Consider the following 27409-nt stretch of genomic DNA (forward strand, 5'->3'; position numbering starts at 1 on the left):
CGGGCAAGAGCGATGACCGGACGGTCCGAGGAGGATGGGGGGTGCTCTGGCGACCGCGGGGCCCGGCAGGAGCCAGCCGCGGCGACCCACGGCAGGGGGCGTGAGCCGCAAGGAGAAGCGCGACGAGGGCGGGAGGCTCCGGCCACGGTCGTGGGAGAGGGGCTGCCCCGCTCGGTGAGGGGGCCAGCGGGCGGAGGGAGGGCGCGGTGGGGGGGGGGGGAGGTGGGCCGGGGGCGGGGTGCGCCCGGGGGCGGGGAGGGCCGAGCGGAGGGAGGGCCGCTGCCGCTGCAGCGGCCGGCGCTTCCCTCTGGTTATATAGCGCGGTGTGTGGAGCTCTCTCAGAGCCGGCGGAGAGCGCCCCGACTCGCGGCCACAGCTCCGCTGCAGAGCCCGGCGCCCGAGTGACAGCGGCGCGAGTGCAGGGCAGGGGACCCGAGGCGCGCTGGCACCTCGAGCGGTTGGCAGCCCTCTCGTGCGCCCCACAAGTCGTCCCTTCCCGGCGCTGCCCGCACCCTCCCGCAACTTGAGTCAAGTTGACAACTCCCGCGCCCGGAGCCACCCGCCCGGCGCACCCCTGCCCTAGGAGGAGAGGGAGCCGCAGCAGCGGCGCAGGGGACGTTCGGGCGTCGGCGGCTTGGTCATGAAGGCAGCGCGCGTCGCCTAACTCGTGGCTGTCACCGCCGCTGCTGCAGCGGGACCGGACGGCTGGGCGCTGCGGGACAAGCCAGCGGCCGCCAGCAGGAGGCGCCGAGCCGGGCGGCCGCAGCGGCAGGCACAGCCCGTGGCCACCGCGCCGAGTGGCCGGGCGGGACTGACCCCCGAGCACTTCGGCCCCTCTCGGCATTTCGGGGGCGGACTCGGGGCGCACGCTTCGCGCCCCGATCGCAGTGACAAGCGCTCCGGGGCCAGGAGCTGGGCTGTCTGGCTCGGGGAGGGTGAGGACACACGGTGCTGGGACTCGCGCGGGACCCGGGACGTCGCGATGAACATCGTGGTGGAGTTCTTCGTGGTCACTTTCAAAGTGCTGTGGGCGTTCGTGCTGGCCGCGGCGCGCTGGCTGGTACGGCCCAAGGAGAAGAGCGTGGCCGGCCAGGTGTGCCTCATCACGGGCGCGGGCAGCGGCCTGGGCCGCCTCTTCGCTCTGGAGTTTGCCCGGCGCCGGGCACAGCTGGTTCTCTGGGACATCAACACGCAGAGCAACGAGGAGACTGCAGGCATGGTTCGTCACATCTACCGGGACCTGGAGGCGGCCGACGCCGCTGCTCTGCAAGGTAATGGCCCGTGCTTTGTTGGGTCAAACCTCTCCCCTCCCCGGAGGGTCCCCACACCCTACTGTCACGGGCAGCCCCGCTCTCCAGGAAAAGAACACCCACAGGTCTTCCAAAGGCGAGTGGAATTTGCCCCTTGATAAGAGAGCACTGTTTTCTGTGTTGAAAGACTGGAAGTGCGCTAAAGCCAGGTTTCTCTGGCGCCACGCTGAGCTTTCCTAAACTCTGCCAATAGTGGAGGGCAGGGGGGAATCTTGCTACTACCACAGGTTTAGATCCCAAAGCAGTTTCCCAGTCTGGCTTGCATGTGGCATGATGGGAAGCTAAAAGTGTCTTTGGGAAGTTGTTCCACAAGGAACTGAAGCAGTTATCTGTTTCTGTGAGGTCTGGGCCGCTTAGGCTAGAGCTGTGTGGATCGTTTCACTATAACTTTAGCTCCGGGAAATAATTACATTGTTTCCCCATCCTTAAGTAACTGAGAGCGATTCCCTTCCTCTGAGAAAGAAGGTGCTTCAGTGTTTCAGACCTTGGGTAGACTTCTTTCATGGTTTTGGGGGTACCCCACTCTGCATTTTATGAGCTCAACAGCTAGTGTGCATCTGAGAAAAAAAAATGTAAACCTAAGTGAGGATCATGATCAGCTATAGATCCTGTTCTGGGAAATTTGGTGGTGGCCAGATTGACTTGGCCTGCTCTCCCCCATGCCTATCATTTGTTACCTAATTTACCAGAACCTGTGCTTTTTAGGTGAGATTCAGAATGTCACATTTTCAGAGCTAGTATGGAGAGGCAACACATTTGAGAGAAAGAAATATTCATTTTTAGGGAAGGGATTTTGATTTTATGCTGTTTGAACTCTACTGTGGTAAACTTGCACATTAACTTCTAAACTCCATCCGTGAGATTAATTCTTAAGGGAATCGGTTTAAAGACAAACCAGTGACCTCCATTCTTTCATTAGAAACTTCTCATCCATTTCCTGGCTTTGAATGAGTTCATATTGTTGCTTACAATTTGGAGAGGATCCTTGGAGAGGATTTCTGTTCTGAGGGTAGAGCTTTCTAGCCACTGGCTTCCTCCCACCCCCATCTGAAACCAGGAATGTGTAATGTGTGTTATTCTCTGGGCTGAGCTCAGTTCTTTGCAGGTGTCTAGCTCCAGCAAGTTGATCCCATGTGGTCTACTTGTATTGGAGTTGCCACAATTACATGACTTTCCCCTAAGCAAGGTTGTCCAGTAAATTGCTGTAATTCCCAAAGACTTTCGGGGGAGGAAGGCAGCTGTAAGCTGAATTATTGGCAAGCATTACGGTGTTAGAAATTTGAAGCTCACTGTAGTGTTTTTGCTTTGTATGAGTTTTGTCCTGCTGACTGCCATGTGGTTCACTCTCTGCACCCCTTCTCTCTTCCATCCTCCCCTCATCTGGATTCTGAGGACAGCTGGCAATGGTGAGGAGGAAATCCTGCCCCCGTGTAACTTGCAGGTTTTTACCTACACTTGTGACGTGGGAAAGAGGGAGAATGTCTACCTAACAGCTGAAAGGGTCCGCAAGGAGGTCGGTGAGGTCTCGGTCCTGGTCAATAATGCCGGTGTGGTTTCTGGACATCACCTCCTGGAATGCCCTGATGAGCTCATCGAGAGAACCATGATGGTCAACTGCCATGCACACTTCTGGGTAAATATCAATGTCTTTGTTTTTATTCCTGGGTCCTCAGTGAGAAGGCTCGGAAGGACAGACTCGTGTGCCAGCATGAAAGCCACCTGCACCCCTCCACATCTAATGAGCTGTTCCCGCCGTGTCTGGTGGGTATTTTAAACTGCCCCCTTCAGTGTTCCTTAAGAAGGTAGAAATTGATGATGGTGAACTACTTTGAAAGGTTGCTGTTAAAATAACAAGAGGGAGTGTAAGCCCCGGCTTTGTTTATTTAGCTTTCTGTTGAGTTTAGAAAACCCTAGTTCTTATGGATACATAAAGTCAGGGGTTAGGCTTCCAAACTACTGCTCAGCCACATTTTAGAAAGTGCCAGAAATTCTGAGATCAGCGTCTGTGGTTAATTGGGAGTGGCCAGGCCACCTTGGCAGCTACTTAGCATCCATCGGCCATACAGACTGCTCAGATGGTGGACATCTCAGGACTGTTTTATCTGGCGCCTCTCAAATGAGGAGTCATCTTGAAAGAACTGCAGAGAGGGGAAGAGCATTTGTGAGTCCCTGTGAGCCCTACAGCATCCAGAGAGTGCAAGGGGGCTTCAGTTCCCAGAGGACCATACCTTTTTAGCTGGATTGTCAATAAAGGTAGATGCGACACCTTCCCTCCAACTCTGAGCATGTCGTGTTGATCCATGATTTACTGTTTTTTCTTTGTATTTTCCTTATGTAGTCAGAAATGATCCAGTAAAAGAGAACCAAGAAGAATTGAGAGTAGTTCAGATAGTGGTAGGGTGTTAACTGAGCATGTGCAAGGCCCTGGGTTATATCCCTGCACTAAGGGGAAAGGAAGAAGAAAGGGTAAGGAGATAGGGTTTTACCCCCATAGGCAGAGATGTCTTCCAATAGAACTCAACAAAGGGCTGTTTCTCCTAAACAGGTCACATTAAACCTCATTAATGTTTTAGCAACTGCTTAAAAACTTAATCTGTCTTCTGAAGTATTCAGATATTGCTTGTCCAGTATCAAGGCTCTTCTCTGGTCCTGGATGAAACTTATCCTAATGTTTTATTTGGAAACATGAGCTTTATGCAATTTGTTTCCAAGCTTCTGGAAATGAACATATGAATAAGCTGAACTCACCCATCGTGGCATTTTAAATGAGTGAACGGTGTGGGAGAATGAGCACACACATGTACACGTACATAAGTGTGCAGTCGGTGTGCAAAGCAGACAAGTTTTTTGCTGCTGCAGGAACAGGCATCAAGTGTCACAGCACAGCCATGAGTTAGTAAGGGCCAACTGAATGGACTTGGCAGGATAATTTGTCAGGAATCCTACGTGTTTATAATTCTGAGTGTAAAAAACTCCCCAGACAAGGCGTAGCACACATCACCTTTAACCTGAGCACTTGCGAGACAGGGGTAGATGGATCTCTATAAGTTCAAGGTTAGCCTGGTCTAATAACACTGAGTTTCAGGCCATCCAGGGCTACAGAGCAAGACCTTGTTTCCAAAACAAACAAACAAAATGAGGGTCAGCATTTGAAATAAAAAACAAACTGTGGGTACAGTGTAAGTTCCCTGTTTGAGCCGCCACAGATTCCAGCTGATTTCAGTTGCCTCACCAGCCTTGAGAACAGACACATCCATTGGAAGATTAGTATTAACTAGACACTGATTTTCCCCCTCAGTAACGTTTGAGGTGATGCAAGATTTCCTAACTATTAACTTCAACTTTCACCAAGTTTCCTCCAGTATCACCTTCTTGACTATTCTCTGCAAATCATTTTTCTAACTTGTACAATTTTAAATATACCCAGGTTTTTAGAGAAACCGTGCAGCCTTGGGTTAAATGCATGCCTCAGGGCAGCAGCAGTTCTTTAGACATGAAATTTAGGGGCTGACTTAGAGTGCTGAAGGAAACCCACTCTGTAACATAGGGAGAGATCGCACCCCTGTGCCCGAGTCCATGCACCAAGGGTGAACTGCACCTTCCTAACCTCCTCGCTGAGCTATGAGTTGCTTAACCACACAATTTAGGGAGTTCTTGGAAGCCTGGTTGGTAATGACATCACTTTGTATTAAACTATGGGAGGCTCCTGAATTCTCCAGCTGTTTTTCCCCTAAGCATCTAAACTTAAGAGTTTATTTTCAATATTGAGTCAGAAAATTCATTTTAGTGTTGGAATTTCTGACTTCTTGCCAAGACTTCGCAAACCTTTAGAGAAGCTGAGAGTTAGCAACTGCAACATAAAAGAAGGCTGCTTTTAATCTTTACGGTGGTTGCTGCGGGGGTTTAAAAGTATTGCTGAACGCCACTTGAGTTCAGCTTCCATTTCTGGTTTTCTTTTTTTTTTTTTAAAAAAAAAAAAACATTTATTTCATGTACAATGTTCTGCCTGCATGTATGCTTACAGGCCAGAATGGGGAACCAGCTCTCATTATGGATGGTTGTGAGCCACCATGTGGTTGCTGGGAATTGAACTCAGGACCTCTGGAAGGACAGTCGGTGCTCTCTCTTAACCTCTGAGCCATCTCTCCAGCCCCATTTCTGGTTTTCTTGTTTGAAAATGTTAGTGGTAGGTTTGCAGAGATGTGTTGCCTTGGCTCCCGCCATTCTTGCTTCAGAAGGAAATAACCAGTGTGCCTTTTGACTGTGCCTGGGCTGGGAAAAGAAGTTGCCCCATCCAGTAAAAATGTTGGTCTGCTGAGCAGAGTACATTCCACCATTTGGACAGGTCATCTTAAGCCAGACTTCTAACTAGCAGTCAATGTGTTTTCGTAGAATTACAACTGTGTTGACCCTGACTTGGAGTTGAAGTCGTGGAGGAACTAGAATAGCACGTGACTCCACCTTGGAGGTGCTCTGCCAGCTCCAGCCACTGCTCCTCTAAGGTCTAGCTCAAGATGGCCATGTAAGCGTCCCTCCCAACCCCTGCCTTTACTGGTACCTTGGGTTTGGGAGCTGTAAGGAGCCTTAGGACTGTCCTTTCAACACCCTGTTCTCTGAGCCCCTGCATATGTTGGGGCTTTTTACCCCCTAGCTACACTCCTGGCCTAATCCCTACTTTTCTAGTGATGCTACAGTTAAATGAACTGTGTATAACTTTTTTTTTTCCTTTTCTGCTTTTTGTGGCATATATTGTCATTTTGTCCTTTGGCGCATAGTAAGTGTTTTCTGAAAGAATTTTGTCAACTTTGTGCCTCACATAACAAAGTTGGTGACAGATTGTTTGGTGGCAATTTGTTATAGCCGAACCCCCACTTCACACACACACACACACACACACACACACACACACACACACCTGGAACTGCATTCTAATTTAGTTAATAAATATTTGATCATATTAAGGCTTCTGCTTAAATATTTAGAAGGTAACCTATTCAGAGAGTACTCAGATGGGTCCATGCTGTCTTCTGAGCAGGGAAACATCATGCTGGACTAACCAAGCTATTGACTTCAAGTCGGGGTTGCCTTCCACTCATTGTCTCTGTCTCCTTCAGTTCCTACCCACACTTTTGCTCCCCTTGCTCCTGTGTGCTCTTGTTTCCGTAGCATACTGAGCCCACTCCTAGGTGCAAGGCTCGGTCTTTTAAGAAGACAGCTGCTGGTACAGCACTGTGAATCAAACACAGATTGAATGCATGGCAGCCATCATTCCTTGTCTGTGACCCGGGCCTCCGCAGGAGAGCCTGTATTGCTGCTGCTTCCTTCCTTCTGAGCACACACACTCTGCAGACGGGAAGGCACAGCTGTGCCGTCAGCTATGACGCTAGCCTTCAGAGTTGTTCTGCACCAGCAGACCTTCCAGGAGCCTTCTCTTGGTTCCAGTCAGCAAATGGATGATGCGGGGTAGGCTTTAGTCTGCTTGTCTACCATGAGCATCCAAGTCATTCACACAAATGCCGTCTCCGTGAGAGGCAAGAACTTGAAAACACACCTCTCATCCACCAAGTGACATTACAGCCTGGCCTCCACACAGTGACTGCAGCTTCGCATTTCCCTGAAATAACTAAATTAGCTTCTCTTCAGGTTTTTTTCCGGAGAGGGAGTCTTGGTTGGTTTCTGAGCCAGAGTTTAGCCATAGGTCCTTTTAAACCAGGGAGCTGCATTTGGCCTTTATCAAATTGGCAAACTGATCCAGGATTACCAGAAAGAGAAAAAGCAAAAGCATTCAACCTCAGGCCTTTTATGTGCAGTAGAGATTTTCCATGGTAAAGGACTAAATCTGTCAGATAGCTAGTCAGTAATTTACTTCTATTGATATGGTAGTCAGACAAGATAATTGGTAGTTAATTAATAGACCACTTAACTTAAAAGGTTTCACAGTTTTAAAATACTAATTACCGAATTCAGCATTTATCTATATCTAAATGTCTGCAGTCTATTTAGTAGAATCCATCCAGGAGAAGTGAGAGCCCACTGGCTAGATCAGAGTAAGGCAGCACTTAAGACATTAGCGCGCTACCACTGTACCTGATGATCGTTAATGTTTGCGTTCTTATGTGATTTACTGGTTTTTAATCTTATATACTGTGTTCTCTGACTAGAAAAACCTAGTTGGCTTAAGCTCTCTTAGACTTTAAATGTTGTGTTTTTTCTAAAGTACTCATAAAATTATTTGTCTAATTCTTTCTCTGTCATACTCTAATATTATAAAACTAAATCTTTTATGAAATGATCACTTTCCTATTTCAGGGTAGCTGCTGAAAATGTGGAGTTTGTAGCCTCTTCGTCAGTGTGCCAGAACTGGCTCCTGGCACCCGGTAGACGTCCTGTGTATAGCCGTGTGAGGGCAGAAGGAGGTGGTGGCTGAGCAGAGGTCCGTGTTGGCTACCTTGTCGGGTTCTGGCGGTCGCTGAACACTGATGAGACTTCTCTTTAGATTGGCAGCTGCTTGGGGCGTGCACAGCTGTACTGTGTACTCAGAATAAGACATGCTCTGTGAATTTCGAATTTCTATATTGATATATGCTGGGCCAAATCTATTGCCCCTAAAAGTCAAATTTTACAACATGATAAAATGTACTTTGCATCCTGGTGTAAGCAGGGAAGAAAATGGTATCTCATCTAAAAGTGCTACTCCATCTTTGGTCTGTGCCTGGTTGTCAGACTTGGGTAGCCAGTGCCGTGTGTTCTCAGCTGGCAGAGGGAAGCCTGTGTTCTCAGAATGTGGCCTTGATCGCCTCCTTGAAATGCAATTCCCTTCTCCCCTTTGCTCCACATCTTAGCTCTCCATGGTAAAGCGCTGGCTCCTCGGTGTTGTGTGCTCACACCCTTCTCTCCGTGCCTCTATCTAACTGGGTGATCTGTGGCCTAACTGATTTCTAGGCCCTTGGCAAGCTCACGCTCCTCCTGGCTGTCCTCTTGTCCTCCAGCCTGTGAGGATGCTCAGCCCCCTACCCCTTCACTCCCTACTCTGGCTGAGTCACCGAGCCTGACAGCAGTTGTGTGTCCTGTGCGCATTCATTGGTCACCAAGACCTTTTTGAACAAATGTCCACTCCATCATGCATGCCTCCACGTCCTCTCACCTGCACTCTAAGACCCCAGGACGTCCTTCCCTGTGTCTATTCCTTGCTGCCCAACCCAGGGTTATCTAAGCAGTGTTGAGTTTGAAGTGTGACCATATTGCTCACAATGGAAAGTCGAAGGCCATAAGCATGGTGTCTTGAACGACATCTGTCTTCCCAGTTCAGCACCTGTTCTGTTTCCTGGCACTCTCTGTCTCTGCTGGACTAGACACTCGACTGACCTGCGAGAGCCCGTGTAGCCATGCTTCCCAGGTGCTTCTGGCACTGGAGAAGAGTTTGGCTTTTTTGGGAGACAATAAAATCAAATCGATTTTTCCAAACAATGTCAAATATGGGGGCTTAAGCCTGTAAACCCAAATTTTAGGAGGCCGCAGCTGGATTGTTGTGAGTTAGGTGCAGCCTGGGCTGCAGAGTGACTCCAGTCTCAGGGACAAGCAGATGCATGTCACACCTGTGAAAGGCAACAGGGTCTTTATCTGTAAATGGCAGGCCTTGGTGGACAGTCCTCAAAGTCATGGTCCAAGGAATGACCTCTTGTTGTTTGATCGCAAGTGACTGGTGCTTCTCAGTTTCTTGAAGCAAAGTGGTATTTGTTCTCTATGCCTGGAGTTTCTGTGCCCGGGACTTTATTTATTATCTGCCCAGGTAAAAATTAATCTAAAAGGCGTGGGAGAGTGGGGCATTCTTTAACCCATACCAGGCTAGCTCCCTGAGCAGCTTCTTCAGAAAGGCTGAACAGAGAGCCCTTGGCAGAGTCCTTAGCCATTCATCGCAGGGCCAGTCGCTGGGGCAGGGGCAGAGCTGCAGACACTGTGCTTAAACGTACAGCCACCCATGTTCTCCCCGTTTATTCTTGTCCCTTAAATTTGTTTTTGCTGCAATTGTTTGTGAGCCACTCATGACCTTTGGCAAATTCGAGTGGGTTGATTCTCTGACCTCAGTGAATTAATTTAACGACAATCAGAAAATTACTGGGAGCACTTTAATAATCTTACTTGAGAAGTAGAAGAATTTTAAGTAGGAATCCCTTTTATTTAAGGCTTTTCTTGGGATAAGGGATATAAATAATAGCGGAGTTGCCTAACTTTCTGCTTCAGTTCTTTCAGAAACTAAAATTAAGCCTCTTGAGCCGAGGCGAGCAGCCAGCTTGCCTTCTTCGGATCCCTACTCTGGGGGAATTTGCAGAGCACATGCTTCATTTATTTACTTGCTTGCTTTTGTTCTATTCAGTGGTGAGTGGTGGGCAGGTGATTGTGGTGCTGGCCCCTAGCCTTGAACTGGAAGTCCCCAGAAACAAGAGCACCTTGATCAGAAACCTGAAAGTTCCACACTTAACCATATGTATATGATAGGGTCAAAACAGAAGCAAAATATTTGCATCGAATTCCTTTGGGCTATGTATATGTGCTGAGTATATGTGAGAAACACAAACAAATTTACATTTACACTTGAGTTCCATCCCCAAGATACTTCATTATGCATATGCAAATATGGAGGAATTCTGAACCCTTCTTGTTGTAGGCATTTTGGATTAGAAAAATAACCTGTATCCAAGATGTTTTGGGACCCCCAAACTGTACTTTGCTAAAGTTCCACTAGGGGGTGTCATGGCAGGTCAGATTTATATCTTATTTCCTACAAACATAAAACATAACTCGATTTTCCCTAGGAGAAGGGACCCTTGGCTATTAATCTTGAAAGTGTGGGGAGAAAAAAGTCTAACAGTCCTCAGGAATAGGGATCTACCTCCTGTCTCACTTGAGTGAGTTAAATCCAGTGTTTGAGCCTGTAATGCCCAAACTCAGACTAAAATGTGTTAATCTCGTTTGGGTTAATTAGTGATTCCTTATCTCAGAGGGCAATGCATTATGTTAGCTACTCAGAGGGCCTTGCCCCTTGACATCTGTCTGCAGTCCTGGAAGTTCTTTCCAGGCTCCCCTCCCCCTCCCTCATAATTAGCAAGTAACTAAGGGGGTGGGAGCTTTGGCTTCTTCCTCTGACATTAAAGTAGGAAGGCAGCATCAGAAAATGTCCCTGTGTTGTGACTTAACCCTGGCTGGCAGAGCATGGCCTCAGGGTTTAGTCACACTTCCCGTGATACACCTGGCCAACCAGTTTCAGTCACCTGGTTCTCTGGGTTTGTGCAGCCTTCCACATCCCCCTCTCAAGAAGGATTTCACCACAGGAATGCTGGCCTGTTTTACCCGATGAGCTTCCCAAGTGTGGCCTGTTTGCAATTCCTTTTTCCTTTCCATTGTATTTATCAATTCCCTTCAAACTCAAGTTCACACCTGTCAGGGCGCATTTTCCCCAACATGCTCAGAAACTAATGTGAGTCTGCTTGGTAATCACAGAAGCGTCCTCAAATGCCGCTAGAATGTCTAACAAGCAAGGACAGTTGCTGGGGGCCCTGACCGCCACACCAGCCCCTTCAGTGACAAGGCACTTAGAAGGAATTCACATTTGAAAACAAAACTTGGGTTTTTACAAGACCAATTACTTGGTCTGTGAAGCTTTCCAAGATCACACAAATGCTTTTGCTGCTTGCATAAAATGTGAATTTGTTGCTTTTCCCTCAAATACCTTAGTACTTGAGTTTTTGAATATTAACAAGGTTTGGTTTCTTAGTGTTATTCTAAGCAATGAGGCTCAAAATAACACTTCCCAAATCAGTGTAACTGGGAAAATATTTGTAGTGTAAGTTACATAAACACATGGGTATTTTGAGGACAAGTGAAACATCACATTCAAAGCCTCGATTTTCCCACCTGCAAATTGTAATTAGCATACTGCCCCCTGCTGCTTTCTCAAGGGCTTTTAAATGGGGTGCTTCTGAGTCTCCTGGGAAAGAAACATAGAGGGTAATTGGTTTAATCAGTTATTTTCAATACTTCTGCACAGACTTGGAGTGAGTATTTTTAACCTGCATTCAAGTATTATTTTGGTTCATAGTTAAAACAGTTGTTTTCTGTGCTCAGTCCAGAAGGACTGAGGAAAGGCATTAGAGGAGAGGTGTCACTGTGAAGTGTTGCTTCTGTTTCCCAGCATCCTCTGGGATACAAGGCGTGTGAAACAACTGCTCAGCAGCATGAGCCACAGGCTTCCTCTTGTGCTAACATCCGGGTTCTAACCCAGAGTACGGACTGGTGCTGTGCGGAGAGCAGGGAGGACTGGCAGCTATACATAGTAAGAACCAGGAACTGCGGGAGCCTCAAGAAAGAAACGAGCAAGCCAGCCAAAAATAGACAGCACTCAGCCAAAATAGCCTACAAGCATGTCCTTAACAAGCCTCCGTCCATTCACTGGGCTTTTTATATGGTATTTGAACTGGCAGATTCTTCAGAAACACTCACCTTTCATTTGAGCCTTGCAGCAAGTTTGAGTTAAATAGCGCTATTATCCTTTCATCGGTGGCTAAAACAGCCATCTTGAGGTAGAGCGAGACTTCCTTCAGGTCTTCTACAAGGAAGCCAGGCAGGCGGTAGGACCCAGACCCTCGCCCGAAAGCTCCAAGTTAGGACGTGTAAAGTTGTTACTAATGTTCAAAGCTCTTGTCCAGTAGCTTGTCCTGTGACTCACTTACAGTCTTTGCCCTCTGGTATAATGTAAGAATCTTCAAATGTGATTTTTTTATTAGCATGGTAAGTTTAGTAATGACTTATTAACCCTAGCTAATATCCCCAGAAAGTTTGCTCTATAAATTAGACATGCATGTAAAATTGTAGCTTGAAGAATCAGTGTCACACTAGAATTTTATTACTAACGTCCAGCTCTGGGTTTTTCTGTGCCTTTCCTGTAATTTCCCATGGCCTACATTGGAGGAGGCCAAGATCTTGGAGAGTCATGTGGTTGCACCCATGGTCATCCAGTTCCCTTCCTTCGCTTCCTGGTTTATGTCAGCCTTGCAGAGGAGACCTGAAGGAGAGCACATGAGAAGGCCTCTTCTACAAGGACGGGCGAGCAAGGCCTATGAGTGCTTGGTGCAGAATTTCAGTCAGCATGGGTCTAGTTTTTGTTTGCTTAGCTCCTGGGAAATGCAAAAATCTTTATTCTGTTCCATAAGCATCTTATGAGATCAGAATTTCAGATCACTCTAAGACTTCTCTTTAAAATCTTAATCGAGGATTTTGAAAATCCTGCGGTTTTCACCAGCTGGTACTGCTGCGGAAGCACCTGACTTGTACAGACGCCATCTTCTCCCAGGTGAGCTCACGAGCTCACAGAGCATGGACTGGGCTTGACTTGTCCCAGGAAGTGGAAGGGGCACTGAGCTGCTCAGGTCTGCACAGTGGCGACAGCCACACCTTCAGAGCATCTGTGGATTTTGAACCATATTGGGTCTTGGAGACCTTGTTCTAATGGAAGTGGGGCCATGCTAGTGCAGAGAATGACAGCAGTGGCAGCTCTCCTCTGAGAATCGCTGTACCATCTCTGTCTGGAGAGGAGCAGGTCTTCATCCTTCCTCCCAGCTTCCTCAACCAGCCTCTTCCCCTTTTCCTTAACCAGCCTGTTAAACTAGGCAAATGTCCTGTCATACACTGTAGATAGAGCCCACCCTCATCAAGATTTCTTTTTTTAAACAAACAAAAAAGTCTGTGTCTATCTCTGTCTCTCTCTGTGTATGTGTGTGTGTTCGTGTGTGTGCGGGCAGATGTGTGCATTCCACAACATACCAGTGTTCCTGTGGCGATCAGAGGACAACCCTGAGTGTCTCTCCTCATCTTCCACCCTGAGACAGGTTCTCATTCACCATTGGCTATGCCATGCTGGCTGGCTTTGAGCCTCTTAGGCTGCTCCAGTCTTCTTGTTTGGACTACAAACACACTGCTATGCCCTGACGATTCCAACGAGGGTCTTCCCACTGCACAGCAAGTGGCTTATCTCCTGTTTTTCAGACAAGGTCTTGCTACACGGCCTGGGTTGGCCTGGAATTCAGTGTCTTCCAGCCACAGCCTCAGTGCTGGGATCCAGAAAAACACCACACCCAGCGAGGTTTTTGTTTGTTTGCTTGTTTGTTTGTTTTGTTTTAATTTGGGTTCAGATCTAGGGTAGGAATGAGCAAGTCCAGCTTGTCTCTCCAAGTCACTGTTGCCCTCTGCTATAAGCTGAGTGGCAGAAAATGAAGAACTGCAGTGAGCTCTGGCCACGGTTTGTGGGCTGGTGGGCGGGGCATCACCGGTGCTGCTCTCCTTGAGTCCCAGCTCCCAGCCCAGGACCCTGGCATTTTGTTGCCATGGGGGAGGGTGTCACGTATACTTGCTATACTTAAAAGGACGTTTTCTTGTTCGGAGTTCACAGTTTAATAATAGCATTTGTGGTGGGTTAGCTGGAGCTGACTAATGTGATCTTAGCAGTCCTCTTGTTACTGTTTAGTGTTCTTTGTTTAGGGATGCAGCTCAGTAGTGAAGCAATGACCCTGTGTGTACGGCCTTGAACTCCTGCATCACACTTGCACACGCACGCACAACCCTGTAATGCTGTTCAGTTCCCAGCTGTATCCTCAGCATTATTTTACTTCCCAAAAAGATTTTAGTTGTAAAGTGGTAGTGTAAAGCCATAGAAGCTAAACGTGATGGGATAGCACAAATTTGTAGGGTTTTTTTGTTTTTTGTTTTTTTTTTGCATAGAATGTATTCCTGACCTTAAAAGAAAATCACTCTGGTTGTATATGTACATATATATGTATATATGCATTCTTCACTGATGACCATGTTCCTTAGAGAATGACTTTTAGGAGGCAGCCTTGCCTTCATGTAGCATGGCAACCTTTGGAAACATTTCTTCCTGTCGCCTTGATGGAGCTGGCATCGAGTGAAGATGAGAGGCATGTTCCGCCAGCATCCCGAGGTGTGCCTCTAAGACACTAAACTTCCTGGTGGTCCTGAGTCTGAGATGCTCTGCTATAGCACTGGATCCCCCGCTGCTCTCTGCAGTCCCCCGGGGAGTATGTCCCACCTGCTTTGCCCCCTTGGGAATTGTGGAATAGATGGTGTGTGTGGCCTGGACATGAGGAGAAGAGCTTCACAGATAGTTCTGGTGTGCAGCAGGATTTGAGAACCACTGTTTTAAAGGAAAGGTGGTTTCTATAATTCCTAAAGTTCTCACGAGAGTCACAAGTGTTTTATCTTTGTGTTTTAGCAGCATCTAACTCAGCACAGACGCCATAGGTTTTCAGGCGTTAACCCCTTGATTACATGTACCCTGTGCTAAATAAAGAAGTCTTTAAAGACTTGTTGGAAGCAGTGAAGTGTGTGAACTATTTGCATGTGTGAATTACAAGGGCTGAAGGCCATAGGGCCTTTGGACTGGGGCAAAGACATCCTGCCGCTTGCAGTGGCTAAGCTGGTGTGGGCGTCTTGTGCCTTCTGGATGTAGCTCCTGGTCATAGTACAGAACCAGTGTCTGCCTTTCGGAAGGTCTGTCTTATTTGTGGTCACTAGTACAGAACCAGTGTCTGCCTTTCGGAAGGTCTGTCTTAATTGTGGTCACTAGTACAGAACCAGTGTCTGCCTTTCGGAAGGTCTGTCTTAATTGTGGTCACTAGTACAGCACCAGTGTCTGCCTTTCGGAAGGTCTGTCTTAATTGTGGTCACTAGTACAGCACCAGTGTCTGCCTTTCGGAAAGTCTGTCTTAATTGTGGTCACTAGTACAGAACCAGTGTCTGTCTTAATTGTGGTTTCTGGGAAGGGGCACAAGTGTGAGGCATGGCATTGGGCAACAGCCTGCCACTCATCAGGTGATATGGCTGCAATTTTCTGAGCTATTTTCATTATTCCATAAGAGTTGTTAAATAGGCGAGGGGGCCCGAGCTTAAGAGCTCCTGGACCTCTCCTTTGATCATCTGGGGAGCAGAGGAAGCAGAATTTCAAAACCCATGTTCATTGTTTTTAACACATGGAACTGCCACAGACTTAAGCAAAACGGAGAATAATGATAAGTGTTTCTCACAGACAGTTTGTAATTTTTAATAGATAAAAGGTATGAATGCATGTTAAACTATGTGAAAAGGCACAGCCACGACAACAAATAAATATTTAATGAGTCGATGTTTTACTGATCACCAGATGCTGGCAGCTGCAGTAATAGAGTTGATTCCTTATTGAGTCATTTACGAGAGGCTTAGGCAAGGAATGCTGCAGAGTGAAGACCTGTGCTGTGAGTTCTTGCTGTTGAGGGACGGATGAAGGAGTCTGTGGGCATGGAGCATAAGTCCTGGAGGTCCCCTTCTGTATCACAAATGAGCTCTGTCCAGCCAGACAGGAAGGTTAGGTAACTGGTTGTCGGGACTGTAGGCTCTGGATCCCGAAGACCAGTGCACTCTCCCAACAGATAGAGTGTAGTCACCTCCTCCCTGATCTTTCTGTGTAGCAGCAGGTCCTACGCTGTAAGGGAATGTTGGAACCACAGCTTCTGCCCTGGGCTACATTCATCCCGTCTTTAACAGTGGGAAGACAAGTTAATGAAGCATTTATTTTTGCTGAATAACTAATGGTGTCATCATCTAGGTGTTCATTTGAAAGGCTGAGCTTTTATTAGCTTCTTGGTTGCAGGGCAACTGTAGGAGTCTTCTTGTGCATGTGCAAGTATTAACTGCTGATGCTTTCAGTCCATTGTCCATAGCTTCTCAGTCAGAACTGTCTGCAACACCAGAACAGATGTGACTCTCGTGACGTTCTCTAGCTCCCCTCTGTCTTTAAAACAAATGCTGTGTCTCGGTTTAATGGACAGTAACATGTGCATTGTGTTCAGGCTAAGAGAACAGTAGTTCCAGGCTCCAGTGCCCCGGGGCTCTGTTGCACAACTATTCAGAGACCTTTCTGCCTGTGCAAATGAGCCCAGCTGGGACAGGGAGCACAGGTTCTCATGCAGCTACATGAACAGCAGGATCTGTCAACTGCATCTAAAAGAATTCATCAGTACATTCCTAGCAAATATACTTTATCTCTTAGCTATAGGTATTTTTGTAATAAAGATTGCTTTTATCAAGCATCACTTGTCTGTGGCCAAAGTTCTAAAGTTTGATATATATTTACTCATCAGATACCTTCAACTTTATAAAATTCAAAATATTTAGCCATTCATTCCTTACCTAGAGTGCAGTGCATCAGCATTTGTATGCTTTGGGCATGTTAGTGATTTATCCTATTATCTTCCAAACTCAGTCAGCTGTTTTTGTAGTGCTTTAGAAAGTCCTTCCCAGGGGCTGGGAAGATAGCTCAGCTGGTAAAGTGCTTCTAAGGACCCAAGTTTTAATGCCCACCGTGCACATGAAAAGGCCAGGTGTGGTGCACATTTGTAATCCCAGCACCAGGAAGATGGAGACTCACAGATCCCTGAAGCTCACTGGCTGGCCATTGTGGCCCTATCTGTGAATTCCAGGTTCCCATGAGGGGCCTTGTCTGAAAATAACAGGTGGATGGCTCCTAAAGAGTGGCTGGAGGTTACCCCCAGCAGGCGTGTGCGTGCACACACACACACAGAGACGGAGAGAGGGGGACAGAAAGATGCACCCACACAAATACACATATACAAAGGTTTTCACGATTGAGTCACAGTTTTCCAGGAGACATGACTGAGGCTTCACAGAGCAGCACCGCCAGATTCCATGATGGTCGTGCAAGTAAGCAGAGTGTTCTTTTGTGAGCCTGGTAAAGACTCTGGTAGTAGCACAGATAGAATGAGCAAAGTACAAGGAAAGAGGTTTACTCCTGGGGAGACACAACGTTTCCATGTGTGAAAGTTCTGCTCAGTGCAGTCTTGGTTTTACTCCTCTTTCTGTTCCTCCCCTCCTTCATCTTTATTTTTCCTTCCCTAAATTGTATATCATGCTGCCGTGTGGAGATCTGCAAACCCTTAACTAGGTATGTCAGCGCTATTAACCCATTTCCCATTATCCCACTTGGAAACGAGTTTCTGTTTATCCTTGAATATTCAACTGAGAGACAAATACTTTGAATTTTTTCTAAAGATAGCTTTTCTGAAATTGTTCATGGAATGGTCTGGCAAATGCATAAAAATGTAGTGTGAATCCTTTTTCTATTGAAAGAAATTAATTTTCCCCTTCGTGTCCGTGAACCTGAACTAGCTCAGGTATATGGAGCACACTCTGTGTGTCTCACCTGCGCCTCCACCGTGCGATGTCTCCAGATGGCAGAAGTTAGCCTTTGCCGGGTTCCACATCTTTCCACATCCTCTCGTTGAGCCTGATTGGTTCTGACACTGCAGCTGCAGGCTCCATGCTGCCCAGTCTGTCATTAAGAGCACCAAGAACAGTCTGGACAGCGGGCTGTTGGAAGTTAATTTGGTGTAACTTCACCATATTGCTCAAGCGTTCAAAGATTGCTCAAGCTGCAGCATGTAGTGTCCCTATGCAGCCCCTTGCTTCTCTGTTAGGAAGACCCTGCTCAAAGTGTAAACGGGACCCTTAACAGTTCCTTCCAGAGTGCCCAGAGCTCTGAAGAGGGACCTTGAGGAACTGTGCCGACGGAAACATGGAATGCCAATTAAAGTTTTCATTTTTACAAATGGGGAGGGGAGCGGGGAACACAAACACTAAACAGTCCTAGGTCCCAACTAAGAGTTGCCGGTGCTGTGACCAACTGTGGCTTCTCTGATGGACACTAGATTTTTTTCCTCCATTCTTTCAGACGTGTGAGCGAGAAGAGAAAGCAGGGTACAGTTGTCTGAATTAAAATCAGGACCTAGGGAACCTTAGCAACCACTGTGGGCATCAGGCCTGGCTACACAGCCTGAAAGACCCCATCTAGATCCTCTTGTCTCAACACGCTCGATGGTCAGCGACTTTCTGAGTTGTCCCTTTTGAGAGCACACATGCAGAACATGCTCAAGTTCATACCTGAAGTCACTTAGGCGCGAGGCTCAGACTCTTTGAGACAAAGGTGAAGATGATGAACCTTAGCTTGAACTGACTGGTGTCATGGCAACTAGCACTTCACCTTTCGCTGGTCTCCACCTCACACATGCTACAATATTTGTGCACATTAATAATTCATTGCCAAGTGCCAGATTTCTTTGTGCTGTCAAGCTGTGTCAAGGACGGAGTATACTGTGCTATCTCAGATGTCATCTAGCAGACTGTTGAGGGCAAGAAGAATCAGACAGGAAAGCTTACTTCAGAAAATTCCTGAAAATGCCATGGTTTCTACTCACCCATTTGCAGTATTTTTTCTTACAAAGTAAGGGTCTAACTTTATCTACTAGCAAAGCTCATACCTCAGGTGGGGTTGCTCGTGGCAGCTGTAATTGCCCACGGCCGCAGTGCGCAGTCACGTGTGACGTCAGCGGGCACTGGAGTGATCCTGACATGGGTACTGAGTACCTCAGGCTTGTCTCTGCCTCGCAAAGGGGAAGGCCTGGTAAGAGTTTCATTCAAACGGCCCGAAACCTGCAGGGAGACTGTGCGGCCTCAGATGGCTTCACCTCTTAGGGTCAAACTGTAATGCGTATCGTCAGGAGTGTAGTGGTTTATAGCTTCACCTACAACTAGACACTTTCTAAATGAAAAATATGAGCCTTTGTCTTAAAATGTAAATAATACAAAGGCACGTTCCAATTCCTTCATTCAGAGGTAACTGTTAGGTAAAGAAGTCATGCGTTTCTAATTGAATATTGACCACTGCCACTGTAAAGACTAAGACTAAAAAGAGGTTTGTATCTGAACAAAACACTCCTCTCCGTGTCTTGTTACTAGCCACTCAAACAGTTCTCCGGTAGTGCACACATAAAGACCAGTTACTTGGCCATATTTGGATTTTATTTCTGTTCACTCCCTTAAACACAGAGTACCTTCGCTTTCCAGACAGTATTGCAGGTGGGTGAGATGGACCAAGGGCATCAGAGTAAAATTAGACCCAAATCACATTGTTTTGACACTGTGCACCGTCTTATGCAAAAGGTAAACTCGAGCTGACTTAAACACTGATGCACAGGTGAGTGTGGAGTTGTGCTCAAAGACAGGAGTGGAGGAATGGCTCATTAATGGCTGCTTGGCCAGGTCCCTACATAGTGCCTGCCAATACTAGATGTCGGGGGAGTGCCTGTCAAGTGGATACATTAATATTACCAGACTCCCTCCTGGAGGGAGGAAGGGACATTAATCAGTTTCAGAACTTTGCAACAAATTAAAGTTGAGACCTTGTCACAACCTTGGGAACTTGTCACCTGCCCTGTTCTGTGCTGGGGATCTGGGTTAGTTACTTAATGCCTCTAGACAGGCCCTTAGCACATATGGCCTAGCGGTTATCAGAATCTCACCTACTCTGGTGTGAATGGGTTCTCAGTCAGCCCAGTTGCTGAACATGGCCACCAAAGCAAGAAGACCAAAATCTTCCTGGCTTTTTAGACTGTGCCGTTTCTTAGCATTTAATATCAAGTCCTTGTACTTACCCGCATTAAGAACTTTTAAAACAAAAAAGTTTAAAAGGCACTAAATTTATCCCTGTCTTTCAACACTAGGCAAACTTAATATAGACAGTCCCTTCAACTCAGAACGGTGTGACTAGGTTCCTTTGACTTTGTGATGATTTGAAATGGTAATATGCGCAGAAGGAACTGTGCCTTGAATTTTGGTCTTTCCCTGGACTAGCGTCAGGCGCTGCAGTCGCTCTGCACTTGTAACCGGCTGGAGGCTTACACAAGTGCTCTGGGCACACTTGAGGTGGGCCAGGATAAGCTGGAGTGTTCAGCAGATTTGGGATAGTAAGTTCCCTTTCAGCTTAAGGTAAGTTTTTAGGTTGGCTCACAAGTCCCTAGAAGTGACCTCAGATGAAGGTTAAGAAGATGTTTCCCTGGAGCTGGGGAGATGTTCAGTTGATAAGGTGTTGCTTATACAAGCATTAAGATCCTGGGCTTGGATCCCCAGCACTCAATAAAGGCCAGGTATGGTGGTGTGGATCTTAAGTCTGCTGCTGCTGGCAGGGTGCACAGATGGATCCCTGGTGTTCGCCACTCAGTCTGTCTGGCCACTCAATGAGAGACCCTTTAATTAATCTGCAGGCATTAGTCTTAACTAGACGTTCAGGAGATGTAACTATTAAGACTTCATACCTTCTACTTTAGTTCGAAATGTATGTGCTCCTGCAAACTCCTCTACCTCAGTTCTGTGGAATAACCACTGCATGTAAGTTATAGAGCCTGAAGTTGAGCCCTTAAGTGACCTGGAATGCCAACTGACCAAAGTAATTATTAGTATCGGATTTGCCTTGCTCCTGTTTACTACTCCAGAGAAACAGTGAAACCAAAGCATTGGTGTTCTGTTCCGGACAGCAACAGTGCGCTGGTCCATGTGGTATGAGAAGGATTTGGCTCCAGTATTTGTAAGACTGACTGAGCTATGTCTTTGAGCTTGTCTGGGATAGCCAGACAAGTATAAGACAAGCAGAATCAAAACACTGTAAAATACATAATGATATGTTAGGGTGTAGACAAAGTCAAGCTGGTCTAGAACAATACGAAACCACATGACCTGGGGCTGTATTTTGAGTGGTGTGCACATAATTCTTTGGGTTCAATCTCTGATATCACATACTCAAAGACTAAAATAAATAAAGAATTATAGGAATTTTAAAACTTAGTAAAGTTAGCCGGGCGGTGGTGGCGCACGCCTTTAATCCCAGCACTCGGGAGGCAGAGACAGGCGGATCTCTGTGAGTTCGAGACCAGCCTGGTCTACAAGAGCTAGTGCCAGGACAGGCTCCAAAGCCACAGAGAAACCCTGTCTCGAAAAAAAAAAAAAAAAAAAACTTAGTAAAGTTATTATTGAAGATTCCAGTGATGTTGAGCATTTGAAACTCATTTAAAAACAAGGTAAATGAGTAATGAATGTTACACTTCGGTTTCTATAGGACAGGAATGCTGGCAGATGAGAGTGAGCTTGGCATGGGTTCCAAAAGAGCCCCAAGCAAATGGGATGTCGTTTGGGGGATGGGTGCTCTGTGATGATGCGGGAAACAGTCTGGGCAAGACCTTGAGTCACTTGAAGATTCATCTGGCAACTGCCCCTTGGAGTGTGGAAAGCTTCAGAATTAATGGGACCACTGTTTTTGATCTTGTGCACACAAGTTATCTAAGCACTAGAAATGCGTGCGCAGACTCTGATACCTCAGCAGGAAAGTGTCTGAAATGGAACGCAGCTCTTCTCAGAGGAGGCTGTGTAGTGTTTTGTCTTGTAAGTTCATAAATCATGGGGACCGGTGCTGGAAGTAGACCATAACTCAACAGTAGACAGATTGCTCTTCGCTGCTTTCTTTTAAGAAGCAGGTTATAAAACTGTTGGGAGCCTGGTGGGATGGTTTATAGATCATCTTAAGTAATTCAAGGGATCTTTTTGTTTAAATACTGCCTATGTCTTGGAGACAGGAGTCAGTAGTTTAATAAGAAGCCTATGCAATGTCTGATTTTGCTACCTTGTTGTGGGCCTGCTCTATCATCTGCTACCCTGAGGGGTGGACTTCTGCCTTTGTGGGAAGACCCTGCATGTGCTCCACAGTGGACTGTGGTCTTTCGGGTTCCTCTGGGTTCCCAGCAGTGCGGCATTCACACCATGACACTATTTTTTCACTAAAATGGCTCTGAGCTTTGTCAGTGTTTATGTTCTAAAGTACCTTACCTCCTGCTCGTCTCTTAGACTGTAAACCTTAGGTGTTGCAGAGTGCTAGGACGGCTCTTCATTCATGGATCTGCCACCTTGGAAACATTGTTGTGAGGCACCTGCTGGTGGGCAGGCTGGCAGCTGCTCATAGACCAGAACACAGCTGAGCCACGGAGCATGACAGGAGAAGGCCCTGTGACCCAGGAGTGGTTCAGATTAGCAGATCTCTATCACTCGAAAGGTGATAAAGAACCTTCTCCTAATGACTTTCTTTTCATCTCTGGACATTAGCCCCCAAAGCTCTTGGGTTACAGCTTTGTTGGTCCCGGCTTACAGCTGGCCTAGCAGGGCAATGCTATGGCGCTAAGTTAGCCAGACACTTAAGAATAAAGGTCTCTCTTTGATAGCTGGAAGATGTTTTCAGATGAACTGGGAGATGTCATTTTTACAGCTCTGAGGTTGTCCTGTGATCTGGGCTTCAGAGGGGATGTGACATGTCAATTCTAAAGCTTACATCTTGCTTCTTTCAGACCACTAAGGCCTTTCTTCCCACGATGCTGGAGATTAATCATGGCCACATTGTGACGGTCGCGAGCTCCTTGGGGTTGTTCAGCACTGCTGGAGTTGAGGTTTGTCAGCTCTAAAGCATTTCCTTCCTTCTCACATCACAAGAGACCTGCTACCACACCTCTAAAACAGGCCAGCTGCGGAGGAGGGGTTCTCCTTGGCTGTAAACTTACCAATACCAATTTGCCAAGTTGTCACAACCCAGAAGACAGGGCAGGGACGGAGCCCATTTTCCTCAGCAGCCTTGCTGGATGTAGAAGGTACAGGGTTGAGAATGGACCCATAGAGCGGCACGGCAATGTGGGGAGAACGGATAAGTGAGGTCAAAGGTGAACTGCCATGGCCAGGGGCAGGTGCTCTATGAGTGTGTAGATCTCAGCTTCTTAACCCGTTCTCAGCTGGGTTGAGATTATAAAACATCTCCACACATTGTTCCCTAAGACTTGGCTATAGATGCCTGGAAAATTCGAAACGCCGCTTCTTGCAGATACGCAAATACTCCTATATCATATGCTCTCAAGTTGTGTTTGAAGTTCAGAAGATATGGCTCTTGCTATTTAACTTCAGATCCTAACAGCTTATAGCCCAAGTTAACTTATCTTTGTTCTCCTGGTAACAAACAGGTTTTTCAGTCTCCTTCGCTAAACAAGAGGCCATTTGTAAGGTTTCCAGGCACTTCAAAGAGAAGCTCCCTGCATTTTTTCACTCCAGCCTTTTAGCTTTCATAGAACCCTTTGCAGTGACTTCCCCCAAAGTAACATGATACTTGGTTGATGTGGCAAAAAGCATTCTTCTGTTCTGTTGTTGCCTGGAAGATGCTATTTCTGCTCTGAACCACATCAGATATATGTCCTTGAAGACAGCTTCCTTGTCTTGGCTTCGTCACCTGTAACCTTCATAGTAAACGTCTAACCAGACAGCACCAGGAAGCTGCACATCAGCTGGGAGCTTGTGCACAGACTTAGCATTTCTGTTCTCTCTCCTCTTACTCAGGATTACTGTGCCAGTAAATTTGGAGTTGTGGGTTTTCACGAATCTCTGAGCCATGAGCTAAAGGCTGCTGAAAAGGATGGAATTAAAACAACTTTGGTCTGCCCTTACCTTGTAGACACGGGCATGTTCAGAGGCTGCCGAATCAGGTCAGTGGGAACCTGTCTCCTTCTAATACAACAGAGTAATGTTGGAGATGTATGGACTTATCTCTCATCAGCCAGGCTTGCACTTGAACTGTCAGCACCAGCTGAGTGCGGTGACACACGTCAGTGATCCCTTAGCACTTCTCAAGGGGCAGGAGGATTGTCACAAGTCAGAAACCAGATTAGTCTCCATGGTGAGTTCCAGGCCAGCCAGGGCCTCATTGTGAGACCTAGCTACAGAGAAGGAAGGGAAGGCTCTAACGTGCATGTGTAAGATTGACAAATGAGGGCTTGATGCCACGCTGATACTAATGGATTAATCCTGAGTATCAGATAGGAGTAGGCTTTTCTCCATCTTCCAGGAGGACACACAGATACCTGGGAGTTTTCTTAGACGCTAGATCCTTAAGAGTTACTTCTCTACTATTTATTAGTCTTGGCAGGTGATAGCTGCAGGAGAAAAGTCCTAAATGTGACTTTGTCCTGGGTATGAAACAATATCAGTGTCATAGAGGGTCACCATACCTTCCCTTCTAAAAAGCCTGAGTGTCATACTACAGACCTAGTGAGTGTCACGCGACAGTGTCACACGACAGACAGTGTCACACGACAGACCTAGTGAGTGTCACACGACAGTGTCACACGACAGACAGTGTCACACGACAGACAGTGTCACACGACAGACAGTGTCACACTGCAGACAGTGTCACACTGCAGACAGTGTCACACTGCAGACAGTGTCACACGACAGACAGTGTCACACGGCAGACAGTGTCACACTGCAGACAGTGTCACACGGCAGACAGTGTCACACGACAGTGTCACACGACAGACAGTGTCACACGACAGACAGTGTCACACGGCAGTGTCACACGACAGACAGTGTCACACGACAGACAGTGTCACACGACAGTGTCACACGACAGACAGTGTCACACGGCAGACAGTGTCACACGGCAGACAGTGTCACACGACAGACAGTGTCACACGACAGACAGTGTCACACGACAGTGTCACACGACAGACAGTGTCACGCGACAGACAGTGTCACACGACAGTGTCACACGACAGGCAGTGTCACACGACAGTGTCACACGACAGACAGTGTCACACGGCAGACAGTGTCACACGGCAGACAGTGTCACACGGCAGACAGTGTCACACGACAGACAGTGTCACACGACAGTGTCACACGACAGACAGTGTCACACGGCAGACAGTGTCACACGGCAGACAGTGTCACACGGCAGACAGTGTCACACGACAGTGTCACACGACAGACAGTGTCACACGACAGTATCACACGACAGACAGTGTCACACGACAGTGTCACACGACAGACAGTGTCACACGGCAGACAGTGTCACACGGCAGACAGTGTCACACGACAGTGTCACACGGCAGACAGTGTCACACGGCAGACAGTGTCACACGACAGTGTCACACGACAGACAGTGTCACACGACAGACAGTGTCACACGACAGTGTCACACGACAGTGTCACACGACAGACAGTGTCACACTGCAGACAGTGTCACACGACAGACAGTGTCACAAGACAGTGTCACACGACAGACAGTGTCACATGACAGACAGTGTCACACGACAGACAGTGTCACACGACAGTGTCACACGACAGTGTCACACGACAGACAGTGTCACACGACAGACAGTGTCACACGACAGTGTCACACGACAGACAGTGTCACACGACAGTGTCACACGACAGACAGTGTCACACTGCAGACAGTGTCACACGACAGACAGTGTCACACGACAGACAGTGTCACACGACAGACAGTGTCACACTGCAGACCTAGTGAGTGTCACACGACAGACCTAGTGAGTGTCACACGACAGACCTAGTGAGTGTCACACGACAGACCAAATGAGCGTCACGCTACAAACTGCGTGAATGTCACACTACAGACGGAGTCTACAGTCTTGAAAGCATTTTCCCCCTAACAAGTATATACAGCTAGACTCAGCCCAATAAGATGAAATTATTTACAGTTACAGTTAAATGGATTCCTTCACACTTGGGAAGGGGCATATGGGAATATGAATTCCTAAACATTGGGTTTTACCTGCCAAGGCTCCCAACAGAGTGAACCCACCTGTGAATCAGCAGGGATACTTGCTGACATGGAGATCTTTGAAGGGTGAAAGGACAATGGTCAAGTCCCCCTGTTTGCTGGGGACTTTTCTGTAGACTTACTGAGCCGGACAAGTGATGGAGAGTGGTCTGGGCTTTTCAGGCTCCAGCTGGCATGAAGTCTGGACTGAGAAGTTAGCTCTAGGGCCTGAGATGGGGCTCAGTGTTGGAGCATGTGCTTAACATGTTCAAGGCCTGGTTTTGGTTCCAAGCTCGAAAAGGAAAATGAGAGACAAGAAATTGAATCCCAGGTCTGCCTCTTATCCTTTGCGTAGAGCTGTGCTGTGCCCACGAGCCTGCGGTGTGCTTCCTTCACCTCAGAGGCTCCTAGGCTATAGCAGTGAGGCCGGGAAAGGCTGCCTGCTGCTCATGCCGCTTTAGCCGCACCAATGCAGAAAGCTGCACCACTTGTTAGTCTAATGCTCATGACAAGCAGCTCCCTTCTCTATTCAGAGAACAGCATTAGAAGGATTGAGATACAGCTTACAAGGCATCTCAGTAACCTCATCTCATTTTACCAAAAAGCCAACTCCTTCTGCTTACTTTTCTCTGAATTTATTCACTAGATCATACATTGAAGTGTGTTTATAGTAGAAAATGTGAGGCAAACAAAAATACCATGAAGGAACCAAAATGTTCTAAAAATCGTGCTCCTCAGTTGACATCACAGTATTTTGATGTATTGTTTTCAGTCTTCCAAGTCGTGTTAATTGTGAATTTCATTTTTGAATATAAATTCCAGAAAAGAGATCGAGCCCTTCCTGCCCCCTCTGAAGCCCGACTACTGTGTGAAGCAGGCCATGCGGGCCATCCTTACCGACCAGCCCATGATCTGCACCCCACGCCTCATGTACATCGTGACCTTCATGAAGAGGTAACTGCTCCCCCTCCATCCGGCCGCCCCAGCCGAGGGGACCACGGCCCACCATTTGCTCACTGTGCCTTTCCTTTGCAGCATCCTTCCTTTCGAAGCAGTCGTGTGCATGTACCGATTTCTAGGAGCTGACAAGTGTATGTACCCCTTCATCGCGCAAAGGAAACAAGCCACAAACAATAATGAAGCAAAAAATGGAATCTAAGACTGCTTTGTACGGAGTGCCATGTCGGTCAGGATGGTCCGGTCTGTGCACATCAGCAGTGCTGACGGTCTCTGGATTCTAACCCCGTGTCAACTTTTTTTTTTCTAACCAACTTTTTAAAAAATAATAAAATGTAAATTAACTGACTAGAGTGCTGGAAAAATGTGAGCTTGGGTTTCTGCCAATGGGGACTTTTTTAGACAAGGCCCCAAAAATGAGTCCAGTATTTAGACAAGCACTGTGTGACATCATTATTTTTGTAATGAACAAGGAAGTCTAGAAATGATGACTCCAGTGTGTTTCCTGTGTATGGTCCTTCCGAATTCCCACAGAACCCATTCATTCCTTCATTCGTCATTGTGAAAGTCTAGCCAGCTGGCGCCTTTGTGCGTTCAAGGACTGGCACTG

The 27409-nt window shown here is 47.1% G+C and overlaps 1 protein-coding gene across 1 annotated transcript; it reads left to right on the forward strand.

Annotated features, from left to right (window-relative positions):
- Positions 1-982: 982 nt before the first annotated feature.
- On the forward strand, positions 983-27147 carry Rdh10 (retinol dehydrogenase 10). Its single transcript, XM_041667753.1, has 6 exons — positions 983-1271; positions 2708-2943; positions 22595-22693; positions 23625-23770; positions 26665-26796; positions 26878-27147. The coding sequence occupies exons 1-6, from the start codon at positions 983-985 to the stop codon at positions 26999-27001; spliced, it is 1026 nt and encodes a 341-aa protein (XP_041523687.1). The 3' UTR covers positions 27002-27147.
- Positions 27148-27409: the final 262 nt, after the last annotated feature.

Source organism: Microtus oregoni, unplaced genomic scaffold (genome assembly GCF_018167655.1).
Source record: "Microtus oregoni isolate MIOR12 unplaced genomic scaffold, Mior012 000017F_ref0000208, whole genome shotgun sequence".
NCBI classification, from domain to species: domain Eukaryota; kingdom Metazoa; phylum Chordata; class Mammalia; order Rodentia; family Cricetidae; genus Microtus; species Microtus oregoni.